We start from the raw sequence: 13,519 nt of genomic DNA on the forward strand, positions 1-13,519 counted from the left end.
CAGCAGAAACCAACACTGAGTCCCAGATATGGCGCCATTCCTCGAGGTGACCATCCTGCATCCTGGTGGCAAGTTGACTACATTGGATCACTTCCTTCGTGAAAAGGACAATGTTTTGTTCTTACTGGAGTACATACTTATTCTGGTTACAGATCTGCCTTTTCTGCATGCAATGCTTCTGCCAAAACCACCATCCATAGATTTATAGAATGTCTTATTCATCATCATGGTATTCCATACAGCATTGTTTCTGACCAAGGAACTCATTTCACAGCCAGAGAAATGTGATAGTGGGACCACAATTATGGAGTCCATTGGTCTTAAAATGTTTCCCACCATCCTGAAGCAGTTGACCTGATACAAAGATGGAATGGCCTTTTGAAGACACAGTTATAGAAACAATTAGGTGGCAGCAGCATGGAGGGCTGGGGCAGAGTTCTTCAGAAGGCAATATATGCTTTGAATCAGCATCCAATATATAGTAGTTTCCCCCATAGCCAGCATCCATGGGTCTAGAAATCAAGGGATGGAAAAGGGAATAGTCACTCTTAGTGACCCACTAGGAAAGTTTTTGCTTCCTGTGCCCACAACCCTAAGTTGTGCCAGCCTAGAACGTTTGATTCCAGAGGGAGTAGAGCTCCTGTTAGGAGCCACAACAAACATTCCATCGAACTAGAAGCTCGGGTATCCCCCTAGTCATTTTAGACTTCTAGTGCCCTTAAACCAACAGGCTAAGAAAGAAATAACCGTGTTAGGAGGGGTGATAGATCCAGATTACTGTGGGTTGCCTCTTCACAATGAAGGTAAGAAGGATTATATCTGGAGGGCATGAGTTTGGGGCATCTCTTAGTACTACCATGTCCTGTGATTCAAGTCCATTGAAACCCTAAGGTAGTGGTGAAGCCTTGCTGGGAAAACCTCATCACTGGGACTTCCTGCCACTTCCGGTTGGCTCTGTTTTGTGTCTGCATCTGAAGGTGGAAACTTTCAGTTCCCTATTCCTGGCGCCATGCCTGCCTCTTGCGGCTGTTTCTTCCTGCCGTGATGGATTCACATCTCTCTAGAGCTATAATCCTAATTACACTTCTCCTTCCTAACGTTGCCTTGCTTGTGGTGATTTATCAGAGCACCAGAAAAAGAACCAAGACAGCAGAACTGGATAAACTGACTTTCATTGTGCCATAAAGTTTGATGATCCATGGGCAAAGTATAAAAGGCCAATTTCTCCATTTCCTTGCCAAGGAATTATTGAATTTTTCCCCAATCTGATAAGAGTCAGAGTAAAGAATACTTCATGACTTCCTGTAACTATGGAGTACTTTTATACTCAAAATTTTATATATTTTATACATTTTAGGAATTATTTTCTTTCAATTTTATGTGTTTATGTCTTATGCCCATTTTCTTTCATATTTTTGACACATTGCTTAATGAAATGTGAAAGTTCCTTGTTTAAAAAGTTACCCCAGGTGTGGAAAGGTAGGTCTGTAACTCTGGCACCTTGGAAACTGAGGTTAAGGAACTGCCAGGAGTTCAAGGTAAGCCTGGGCCACGTAATGAGCACCAGGCCACTCAGGGCTGGACATTCTATCCGTTGTTGACAGTGACGTATTGAAGTCTCCATTGTTCTACGGCTGCCAATCTCTTCTTTTAAACTTGTCAGTATTTGTTGACTTGAACGGTCTCTTGTCAAATAATACATGTTTATAATTGCTATATCCTTTCGTTGACGTGGTTGTTTTCGTATCACGCATTCACATTGTCTCCCTAGCAGTAGTTTGTAATGTGAGTCTGTTTTGTGTAGCCTCGCTACTCTCTTTCACCTGTTTTGCATAACATCTCTTTTTCTGTCTCTTATCTCCCAGCCTATGCGTGTACTTTAATATAGAAAGAGTTCAATGTCCATGACTAACATGGATCATTGAATCTTTATGAATCTGCATGCATCGCTGGGGGACATTTGTGTTATTGCTCTTTTCCATTTCTTTGCACTAGTGTTCGAGTCCACTTTCTTACTCTTGTACTTGCTCTGTATTTCACAGTCTTTTAGGCTGATGGGCTTTGACACCTTTCTCTTTTTTCTTTTGTGTAGCATCTACAGATCTTATCTCTGTAGGTAGCACAGCCTATGAAGAGTAGGTTGTAACGGTAGGACCTGCTTTAACTTCTTGGAGTTGGACACCCTATACTTTTTCACTTTTCTCCCACATGATCATGCTTCTGATGTTGCGATCCATACCTACTTAAATTGGGGCTCCATTAATACAGCTTAACAACAGCTATTTTTAATACTTGTGTGTTTTTAAAGTCTGTACCAGAAGTGAAGGTAACTTGCCTATCACCATTTTATCATGTTGCCTATAGAGTTATCTTTACCACTGAATCTTGTGCTTTCAGATATTCTCGATGCACTGCCTAGCACCCTTCATTTCAACTGGATGAAACTCTTCTAGAAGGAAGGTCCAATAGTGATGGAGTTCCTTAGATACCGTTTGACCAAAAAGGTATCCCATTTCTATTGCAAAAGAACATGTCTGCCAAGTGGGGTATTCTTTAAGGGCATGTTTCTTTCGGACTTTTCAGTATATCTTCCCAAAAGGCCTGCACGCTTTCTGCTAAAACAAACAAACAAACAAACAAACAAACAAAGTTTGTCTACAGTCTTACATAGGTTCCCATGTACCTACCTAGGAAATCATTTTACCGCTGATGCTTCCAGAGTTGTGTAACCTTTGACAGTTTAGTGAGCACATGGTTAGTTCCTCCCTTTTATGTCCTCAGGGATTTCTGGCTTTGGATGCGGATACGTCTCTCTGGGTTTGGCTGCTTTTCAGACTCCATTTACTTAATTGAGCTATCTCATTTTTCCTTCTTACAGAAGGAACACAGCCCAAAACACAGATTGTTGGCTTTTGCAGTCTCCTTGAAAGTAACTTCTCTCATTGGTCCTTTAGACGACTTTTAATCATCTGTCTTTGAGTTCACAAAACCTTTCTTCTAGCTGATTTCATCATCTGCTGCTAATGGTGCTGTCACGCACATTTAACAAATGCTTTGTTCTCTGGCATTCCAATGGGATCCAAAGACTGTCGGCCCCACCTGTTCTCAGAAACAAGTAAATTACAAACGAATACCCCCAGATTTCAGCTAGAAAGCATAGCAGCCTGAATGGGTGTTCCATGTCTTTCCAGAGAGAGGCTGCAGGCCGGCTTCCTCTTTGAGACAAGCCAGGAAGATTGAAAGGCAGGTGAAAATGTAGTTCAAAGTAAAGACACAGGACACAATACTAACTACGATTTAGAGTTCTTTTTTTTTTAAAAAAAATCTTTATTAACTTGAATATTTTTTATTTACATTTTGATTGCTATTCCCCTTCCAGGTTTCCAGACCACCATCCCCCTAGCCCCCCCTCCCCTTCTCTATGGGTGTTCCCCTCCCCATCCTCCCCCCATTACCACCCTCCCCACAACAATCACATTCACTAGGTGTTCAGTCATGGCAGGACCAAGGGCTTCCCCTTCCACTGGTGCTCTTACTAGGCTATTCATTGCTACCTATGAGGTTGGAGCCCAGGGTCAGTCCATGTATAGTCTTTGGGTAGTGGCTTAGTCCCTGGAAGCGCTGGTTGGTTGGCATTGTGGTTCATATGGGGTCTCGAGCCCCTTCAAGCTCTTCCAGTCCTTTCTCTGATTCCTTCAACGGGGGTCCTGTTCTCAGTTCAGTGGTTTGCTGCTGGCATTCGCCTCTGTATTTGCTGTATTCTGGCTGTGTCTCTTAGAATAGATCTACATCCAGTTCCTGTCAGCCTGCACTTCTTTGCTTCATCCATCTTATCTATTTGGGTGGCTGTATATCAATTTAGAGTTCTAGAGTTACTGTCACAAATTAATATTTACAAGACACTGAGTTCTGGATTCAATAATTCTGGTAAAACCCAGAAACACACATTTTAAAAGTTGCAAAAAATACTTGTTACACACTCTAGGTTGGCGAACCATCTGATATTTATTGAAGGAAGGGCCTTAAGCTTATAAAGATTTCAGTTATTGTTGAAACTGCACTAATTCCATGGAGAAGGGAGAGCCATTGCTGTTTACAAGGTCAGGTGTGTTATCTAAGTCTTTTAAGACTTAGGCCCTTTTCACCACATGGCTAAAGTATGTCACAGGTGTCGTTAGCAAGTGCAAAGCTGTGTCTGACCTATAAAAGTGTCAAGAGTCCCACAGTTTACAGAGGGAGGTGGCAGTTACTTTAAACTAAGCAGCCAGTGTTCTGAGGAAGGAAAGCATTGCAAATTCATAACATAAACTCCACAGACAGTTTTAGTGCTGCATTTTAATGCTGCCCTTTAATCTGTCAGTAATGACGTTTGCCAGGGCTACTTCGTATGGGGGCTGCAGTCAGGGCACTAAAACCCCTCACTAGTGAAATAGTCACATTTGGGACAAAGCTTTCAAAGAAACAGCATGTGTGTGTGTGTGTGTGTGTGTGTGTGTGTGTGTGTGTGTGTGTGTGTGTGTGTGTATATGGTGTGTGTGTGTGTGTGTGTGTGTGTGTGTGTGGGTGTGTGTGTGTGTGGGGTGTGTGGGGGTGAATTTTCATCAAGGGTGTGTGTATATGCACATGTCAGTGGAGGCCTGCAGACAACCTTGGGTTTTGCAATTTAAGAGATGTGGCAACTGTTAGAGTTCTGATGGGAGCTGTCCTGGTAGTAAGGAGCCAAGGAACTCCACAGAGTCATACAATACCACAAACCCTAAACATGCGATTTATTGGGAGAGACAGGAGAGGGTAGCTGTCTCTGCTCAGGCAAGAAGAAGCAGGGATCTAAGCAGGAGAAGGAGACAGTCCTATGTGGTGTTTCTTGGGGGAGGAATTTTCTGGGGTGGAGATTTCCAGGGTAGGGACTGGTGAGATTTCAAGCCAAGCCTTTATTCCTCAGATTTTGAGACCAGGGATTGGTAGGATTTCAGGCTCAGGGATGTGTGGGCTTTTGTGATCAGGTACTGGCGGGTTTGGGTTACATTTTCAAACCTGGAAGTGAGTTAGGATCTTTCACCCTACATTCCACTCTTGATTTTGGATGTATAATCTCTCACTGGCCTAGAGGCTCTAGACTGGCTAGTCAGGGAACCCTGGGAATCTGCCGCCCATCCATATCTCCAGAGTTGGGATTATAAACATTGTCACCACACCTAGGTTTTGACGTGAGTTGTGGGTACAGAGGCCACCCTGCTGTTGATGGGTAAGCACTTCGCTGAGCAATCTCATCAGTCCAGAAGCAGCATCATGAATGCAATTAAGTCACTTAAAGTGTTACTAAAATTTACGGAGAACTAAACAAGGGGGCTGACTTTCCTTAAGAAGTTAAGGCTGGTACTTAATATTTATTTAAAAAATCAGATTTTTGAGGCTCTTTGGCGCTCTTCATTCCTGAAAAAGTCAAAACCTGATGAAGTTTTTTGGGTAAGTATAATATACTGAAAAATAACAATTTAATAAAGGTTTAAAGTATGAGAATAAAATTTACACCACAAATAAAGTTATATATATTCATATTCATCACTGAAAGTGTAAGGTCAATTTAATGCAAAGCAATATAGCTTCTTTCATAGTTCCTATTCTAACTGTTTAGAAGTTCAAGATGTATAGACTTTGGGTCTGGTTAAATTTTCTGAGTGATAATTTTATTTATTTGTGAGGTTTTTTTAAAATAATAAAGTCTATAAAGTAAAATCTCATCTGTTTGCATCTACCCACCCACTTTTTGCTTAACTAAAATTCTTTAAAAATTTCCTTCCAAATGTTTGCATTTGTCAAAATATTTTTAAAAATAAATGGTAGACCCTTTGTATTATTATTTGATTGTTCATCAATGGGCATTTGTGCCAGTCAGCCTTCACTGCTATAACAAAATACTTGAGACAAGTCAACTGAAAGAAGGAAAGGTTTGTTTGGGCTTATTGTACCCAAGGTTTTAGTTCATTAGAACCATGGTCAACTAACTCTTGCTTTAGGGCCAGTTGCTGGGTAGAACCCCAGGCTGGGAGTGTACCCTGGTGTAAAGGTTCATGGCAACTGGAAATCAAAGAGGGAGAGGAAGAGGCTAGGGTCCTAACTTGCCCTTCAAAGGCCTAATCCCATTGAACCAACTTCCTTGCACTGAAAGAAGAGGTGAAAAATTCTTTTAATTCTACCCAAATATGTGGCTTCATCTCTTCCTTCCTGAAGATAGGAGTTTCCTCTGAGAAATATTTTACTTTGGTCTTGAAAGATCCTGCTTTAGTGTTTACTAAATACTAAAAGCAGGACAAAACATCCTCCAGGACAAAGCATCCTGACTGTTTTTAAGGTGGCATAACCAAGGCCAAAGCACTTCACCTTCATTCCTAGAAAACATTTTCATTGGGTGTAGAGTTCTGGCTTGACTCTGGCTTGACTCTTAGACCAGTGGTTCTCAACCTTCCTAATGCTGCAGCTCTTTAATACAGTTCCACATATTATGACAGACACAACTACAAAATTATTTTTGTTGCTACCTCATAACTGTAATTGTGTTGCTGTTATGAATCATAATTCTGATATTCAGGATTGGCCTTATGTGACCCCAGATAAAGAGTTGTTTGACACCCCCCCCAAAGAGGTCACAACCCACAAGTTGAGAACTACTGGGTTAGAGTGTTTAAAATGAAGTATTTTCCCATTTTCATTTGTGCTTCTTAGTTTTGATCAATCAGACAAATTTTGGCTGTTACTATTTCACGTGGCCAATGTACTTACTTTGTTGTGATATTTCCTTGTCGTCGGAAATCCAGTAATTTGGTAATTAATGCTCTAGCTTTCAAATTTTGGTGATTTGAAAACCACTAGATTCCTCTCCTCCTCCACCTCTGCCCTCTCTCATAAACGTCTATCCATCTCTATATAAATATATTCAGACTTGTATCCACAGTCACATTGGAAGTCTTCTGAATCATTTTTAGGAAAGTTTGTGTTCATGCAACTTAGTTGCATTAATTTTAATGCAACTACTCATTCATAAACTATAAAGATGTTTCTGTTTATTTTCTCTGAGTGTAATTTTCACTTTAAAAATGTCAATCCTCCCTGCTGCAGATGTGGCTGCTGTAACACGTGCGCCAGCAGATGGCAGAGAGGAGAGAGGCTCTGCTTATGCTCAGTGTTCTGAACTGTGAACATCTGAATACCTAACAATCCCTGAAAAAAGCCCACCTAAGATGGCCATCAGTCTAGCGCCTTGCAGGCCGTGAGGTGGGTGTGCCAAACCATGCCAGAGATGAGCTCTGCTTGGTGCCATATTACATGAGCGCGATATAGCACTCCTGAGACCACTCCTGAGATGACCCACTCAGAGACCCCAGGCACCACTATGAGGAGTAAGTAGTGGAGAAACAGAGGGTTGTGGGTACAACTGACAGGAGTCTGTTATCGCTGTTTCCTGAGAGGCTCTGCCAGAACATGGCGAATATAGAGGCAGATGCTCACAGCGAACCATTGGACTGAGCACGGGGTACCCAATGGAGGAGTTAGAGAAAGGACTGAAGGAGCTGAAGGAGTTTGCAACCCATAGGAAAAACAACAAAATCAACCAACCAGACCCCCCAGAGCTCCCAGGAACTAAACCACCAACCAAAAATTGCCCATGGCTCTAGCCGCATATGTAGCGGAGGATGGCTTTGCCAGACGTTAATGGGAGAAGAGGCCCTTTGTCCTGGGAGGGCTCGGTGCTCCAGGGTAGGGGAATGCCAGGGTGGGGAGGCAGAAGTGAGTGAGGAAGCACCCTCATAGAAGCAGGGGGAGGGAGGATGGGATGGGGGTTTCCAGAGGGGAAACTGGGAAATAGGATAAGATTTGAAATGTTAATAAATAAAATATCCAATAAAAAAAGAAGCAGAACTGTGGAACAGCCTGACATGGGTAGTCAGTGATGCCACCTGGGACCGTAGTGGGATTCTGGGAACACATCTATTCCCTGGCCCCGCAGAAGCATCAACATCCAGGTGGATACCCTTGGTCTAGGCTGCCTCCTAGGGACATATTAATGTCTAAAGTTTGTGCAGAACTGACCCCACTCCTAGTCAGGGCGTCATGGGAAAGCTGGCCCTGGGAATTGTACAGCAGGAAAGCTGTTGCCACCCCTAGCTAGCTGCAGTACTCAGGGTTTGGGTTAGGCTTATGATTAGGGGAGAGTAGATCCCACACATTGAGGGAGTTTTAGGTGAGTGAGCCCTGATGATATGAGTGTGTAGGAAATGGCAGTATCATGTCCTTTGCGATGGCATGGACAAGAAAGATGCCCTCCCACTCTCCCCTTTCCATCTAGGATGGGTGGGAGACCTGGGATGTGGGAGCACCCATTTCCCTGCTCTGCGCTTTTATACTTTGACATTTGCTTCTCCCTTAATGTATTTTGGAGAGGAAGGAAATATCAATACATTTCTTTTCAGTCGGGTTCCTTTGATTGGAGTTTTCTTAGAAAGAGTATAACAAAGACTGCCGGGCTGGAGAGAAGGCTCAGTGAATATGAGCACTGGCTGCTCCTCCAGAGGACCTGGGGTTTGATTCCCAGCACCCACTGCTGGCAGCTCTCAACCATGTAACTTCTGTTCTGAGGAACCTGGTGCCCTCTTCTGGGCTCTGTGGGCACAAACATGGTAAACACACATACATGCAGGCAAAACAGCCACATGGATAAAATAAATAATAAAACACTTAAGACAACCAAATCACATATTAGTAAAGATGGTTTTATTGAGTTACAAGATAAATCACATAAAAATAAACTCAGTAAAAATTTTACTACTCACTGAAAACTAGAATCTTTACATAATAGAAAGTATACCTTAAATGATCAAACTGTTAACTACTGATGCATTATTTAAAATCTCCAATATTAAGGCAAGTGTTTATCTACTTACTGAATCTTAAAATTAATAACAAAAAAATCAGCTAAAGTTTACATCAATCGAAGCAAATTTAAGCCATATTCAACGCAAAGAACTTCTGCTTGTGAAGGAAATGCAGGATCTGCTGAACACTGCTTCCCCATCTCCTCTTCAGCATAAATCATCACATTTCTGACGGTCCCAGAGTCAGGTGGTAATACTATGTCTTGTTTGGTTTTACTTCCCAAACGCATTCAGAAATCACTGTTCTTTGAACTGTAGCCTACTTCTGGGCTCATGCGATGAAGTATGCTTCTTTCTGGTGATTCTGGGCAGTGAGCAGCATCCTCAAGTCAGCCTCAAGACCATAAGGTAAACAGCCCCTACTTTATAGCTCACTGCGCTGAGAAGTGTGGGCTTTGAAAGCTTGGGTATACAAAATGCATTCTTCATGTACAATTTTTTTCCAATGTATGATTGATTTATGATAGGAACTCCTTCCTGACTGTCTGCAAAGAAGCTCATAAATCTTCCTTCACCTTTCCCAGGAGGCCATCGAAGTCCCATAAATACAGTCTTAAAGCTTAAGCTCCTCTAACATTACCTGATTATAAATCTCTTGGGTCAATGGAACATAAGATTTCTTCAAGTTATCCATAAAGTAAAGTGGGTCAGCAATCTTCAGCGGATTAAATCCTTCTTCCACCAGCTGCAACTTCTTTAGCTTGAATGTCCCTGTTGTCTCCATTTTGTCCTAGGAAATAATTGCAGATACGACCGGAGCAAGTTAGTATGCACAGTAGTTACTACGTATGAGCAAAATGTTTAACAAAATAGGCCCTTTATCCTTATTGTATTTTATATCTAATTAACTTTTTATATTTAGTATTAATTTGACATTAGAAGTAGAAAGCATTTATTTATCTGTAATCTTTATTGAAATGTTATCTTATTGTGTGAATAATAATTATTAATGTGACCAAGAAATTGAGCATGTTTGAAATACATATCCTATCTCAAAACAATATTATGAATATATGACACTGTAATAGGAGTTAAAGTCATAAAAGACAAAATCTATGGTGCAAGTTTTCACAGGAGATTCTGGTAATTTGTATCTCTAGAGCAGAACAAAAGGACAGGGTTGGATTAATTTCAGTAATATTGAGTATTATCACATTTAAATTTTTTTGCTATGAGCAAAACTATCTTGCTAGGAATGTGACTTAAATTTTTCACAGAGTAGTTATTTAATTCAAGTGGTTAGAAGTTTTAGTTCTGCATTTTCTCAGATTATTACTACAATTCATTTGTTATAATTTTTTTGAGGTACAGTATTACTGTGTAGCCCTACCTAGCCTTGAACTCACGATATAGACCAGGCTGGCCCCAAACTCAAAAGAGATCCACCTGTATCTGTCCCTGCCCCTTGAATGCTAGGATTAAAGCGTGTAGTATAAGCCCTGCTACATAAATATGTTGAGATCCAAGAATGTTAGTCTTTCTGTTAATTGTACCAAGTGAAATTAATCATTAACTGTAATGGCCCATGCTTTGTTTGGAAAATTAATGACATTAAAGTATTTCCTAAATGTATATAATGCTGGCTCAGTCTTCTAGAATAGTCCAATGTCAAAATATTCTGCTTCTGAGAGTGAATTGTAAGTTATGCTTGGATTAAAGGTTTAAAATATTACCTTTTAAATCTGTGTTCTATTCCATCAAGAAATATTTCTCATGGAATAATGCAAGGAAGGATGGGGAGGGTAGCCTTGGCTACAGAAGGACAGGGCAGATAGGTGTGGTGTGGTTATTGGCTCTTTCCCTCACTTGGAAACTTGCATGACATCTGGTTCCATAAAAAGCAATCCTTTGGAAGGAGGTGTTCTGCTCAGCTACTCTGGTTTCTGTGTCTACAATATATGTCTCTTAAGTGATAAGGACCTAACTACAACCTATGGGAGATAACCAAGGGCAAGAAGAGTAAGAGCCTACCAGGTTTTAGGACTCTTGGCTTTCCTGACCAGCAACTGGTAAGGGGCCTGTGAACTACCACAAGGAGCAGCATGGCACAGTAACCCTAATAGTGCAATAAGGACATTCACATTTTAGTGGCAACCAAAGGCTCCATAGATAATTGGATTTAAGAACTTCTCAAAAAGAGGAAAACTATGCCTTGTACTACAAGTGTATCCAACAACCCGGAGCTAGTGAGGTCATGAATCTTATCAAGTTTGTATCAATCGCCTCCTTATTAAACCAGATAATTCCTAACTGCATTCTAAATATTTATACCCACAGATAAGTGTAGTTCTTACCACCCTCCAGCCCCCAAACAAAGAAACATCTTTTGCAAGAGATGAAGGCCATCACAGCTGTGATTGGTCATAATGCAGAAGCAGTGATCATGTGGTACCCTGCATCAACTGAACCATCTACAACACAACTCCTGCATGTAAGGCTCAGGAACGTTTTCAAAAGAGGGGGAAGGAAGGTTGCAGTGATATGTAGTGTAGTACGGCCCTTATGTCTGTCTTTAAGTGAAATGTATAGTAAAGCCTTGGTGTCGGGCTTTCAGTGAAATGTTTGAGCAAAGCTTTTGCCATGTTTGGACCAATAAGTAGAGGCTGAGAAATTGTTTTGAGACCTGTTTGAACCGTGAAGAAATGTCTCTTTAGAGAGTCTTCGATTGGTGCTACTTGGGAGCATGCAGCTGTACAAACCTCTGTCCTAAGACACTCTGGCAAACCTGGAGTTTTTATTTTTGACTATGGCTAGGCATGGGCAAAAGGAACTGAGATTTTGTGTGTTGTCTGCTCTCAGGGGCAGCAAGGGCAAGATGAGTTTGGTGCCTGGGACCTTTCCCAGCCCCAGTTAACCTTGTATAATATTTGAACAATGTAACTGGAGTAAGCTAGCTGGGGGTCAGTCTTTTCCAAGAAGGCAGAACCCCTGAAAATGAAGGTTTAGCATTGGTGAGCTTATGTCTTTACTGCAGCATCTATGACCAACATCAATCAATAAAAGAATGTACAAACAGGATGTTTGTCTGCTATGAGATTAGATCTCCTAGAAATAGCAGGGAAGTTATAGTTACAAAGTCTCAACAACATGGCTGTATAAACAAGACCTGAACAGGGATGATATTGACAGACATGCTAACACAAAAGGAGAAAATCTCATAGGGTCCCAAGACTAGACTAAGGAACTAGGGAATGCTGAGGATGGGAAGAAATAGACTTCCCAAGAAGGAGTCCCCTAATTGGTTAATCAATACCAAATGGTCAGCCCCAAAATAAAGTACATATAGACAACATATTAACTGAGCAGGTTGTAATTATATATTTAGGAATATATGTTATGTGCAATACATATATTTTTATCTATGTATTTAAGAACTATATATATATGTATATATAGCTATATAAATATACTGACAAAGAAAAAGATGCTATATAGAAGCTATATAGGAGATGATAAATAGGAAACACATGGCTATAACATGTAAGTACATAAGTAATATGGGCAAATTGATGGTAAACTTGGATTGTGCTACCCTGATATGTCAGATGTGCCTGTGTTAATGTAGGTAAAGATACATCAGAGGTCTGTGTGTAAACACTTTGGTGTTGATGCAGTGTGACCCACTTTTAGGCAAATAGCTCTGTCTTCAGAAGGTTTGTGCGAGACACATTTTTGACTTGTCACCCTCACTGAGAGCATCATTTTACTCTAAGGTCCCGTGAGAAGAGAAAGAGACACGTCTACACTCAGGACAAAAACCCCTAGCCCTTCATCATGCTTCCGTCATCCTATGCAGTTTCAAGCCCAGCACCCAAGAGCATCAGCTCTACCCTTCTCTGATTTTTATTCTTAAAGTTATCTAATATAAAGAAACGGACATAGTCTATGAAGGAGAGAAGAGTAATTTGCTACTGACCCACCTCTTGGTTCTGGCTCCTACCTTTGACAAGAAATTGTGAGGTTGTAAAATTACCTGAATTCTTAGAAACCGTGGGCAGGCATAAGCTGGTAGTGATGTCACCACTTGGTCATACAGTTTTTCTAAGTCTAAAGACTTGTTTGGTTTTAGAATAATGGAAGTCATTCCAGCTTTTCCTTCATAACCTGGGGGAAAGTTGAAATAAAACCCGTGTGTTACTAGGTGAATTTTCAAAATCAGTCCTGCCAGACACAGACTGCCAGATGCTCATTCTACGCTCTACTGCAGAGGTAACAGCGGGGCAGCAGGATAAACTGAGTCTCTGTCTTCCCCTCACATATGATTTAATCACTAGAAGTAACTGATCAGTAGGGATGAGCACAGTTTGTCTTTAATTGTCTGTCCTATAGAAATGAAACAGTCTGGATAGAAGACAATAAGCTATACATAATTTTGATCCTATCAACATAAATACTAAGGAAACTTCTGTAGAGTTAAGTACAGCCCAGCAAAAATGTACATTTTAATCAATAATGAAAAATATCACAGGGAATATTTGAAGTAAGGAAATGTAGAAATGGGTATTTTCTTTTATTAATGAAAATTAAGTCTACATCACTTACTGCCCATCTTGTGACCTGCAGACCTCATAGGGCTGGCCCTTTTCTCC

At 40.9% G+C, this 13,519-nt stretch overlaps 1 protein-coding gene and 1 pseudogene across 1 annotated transcript in view; one reads left to right on the forward strand and one right to left on the reverse strand.

Annotated features, from left to right (window-relative positions):
• The first annotated feature begins 7,102 nt into the window (after positions 1-7,102).
• Positions 7,103-7,224, forward strand: LOC116885063 (annotated as a pseudogene).
• A 1,523-nt stretch (positions 7,225-8,747) lies between these two features.
• Slc27a6 (solute carrier family 27 member 6) overlaps positions 8,748-13,519 on the reverse strand; it is a 52,951-nt gene continuing 48,179 nt past the window's right edge. Inside the window, exons 9-10 of the mRNA XM_032885901.1 lie at positions 12,904-13,034; positions 8,748-9,660 (exon numbers count right to left, since the gene is read on the reverse strand). Of these exons, the coding sequence (XP_032741792.1) occupies positions 9,484-9,660; positions 12,904-13,034 (308 nt within the window). The 3' untranslated portion in view covers positions 8,748-9,483. The remainder of the gene's footprint in view (positions 9,661-12,903; positions 13,035-13,519) is intronic.

The sequence above is a fragment of the Rattus rattus genome, chromosome 15, assembly GCF_011064425.1.
Source record: "Rattus rattus isolate New Zealand chromosome 15, Rrattus_CSIRO_v1, whole genome shotgun sequence".
In the NCBI taxonomy this organism is placed as follows: domain Eukaryota; kingdom Metazoa; phylum Chordata; class Mammalia; order Rodentia; family Muridae; genus Rattus; species Rattus rattus.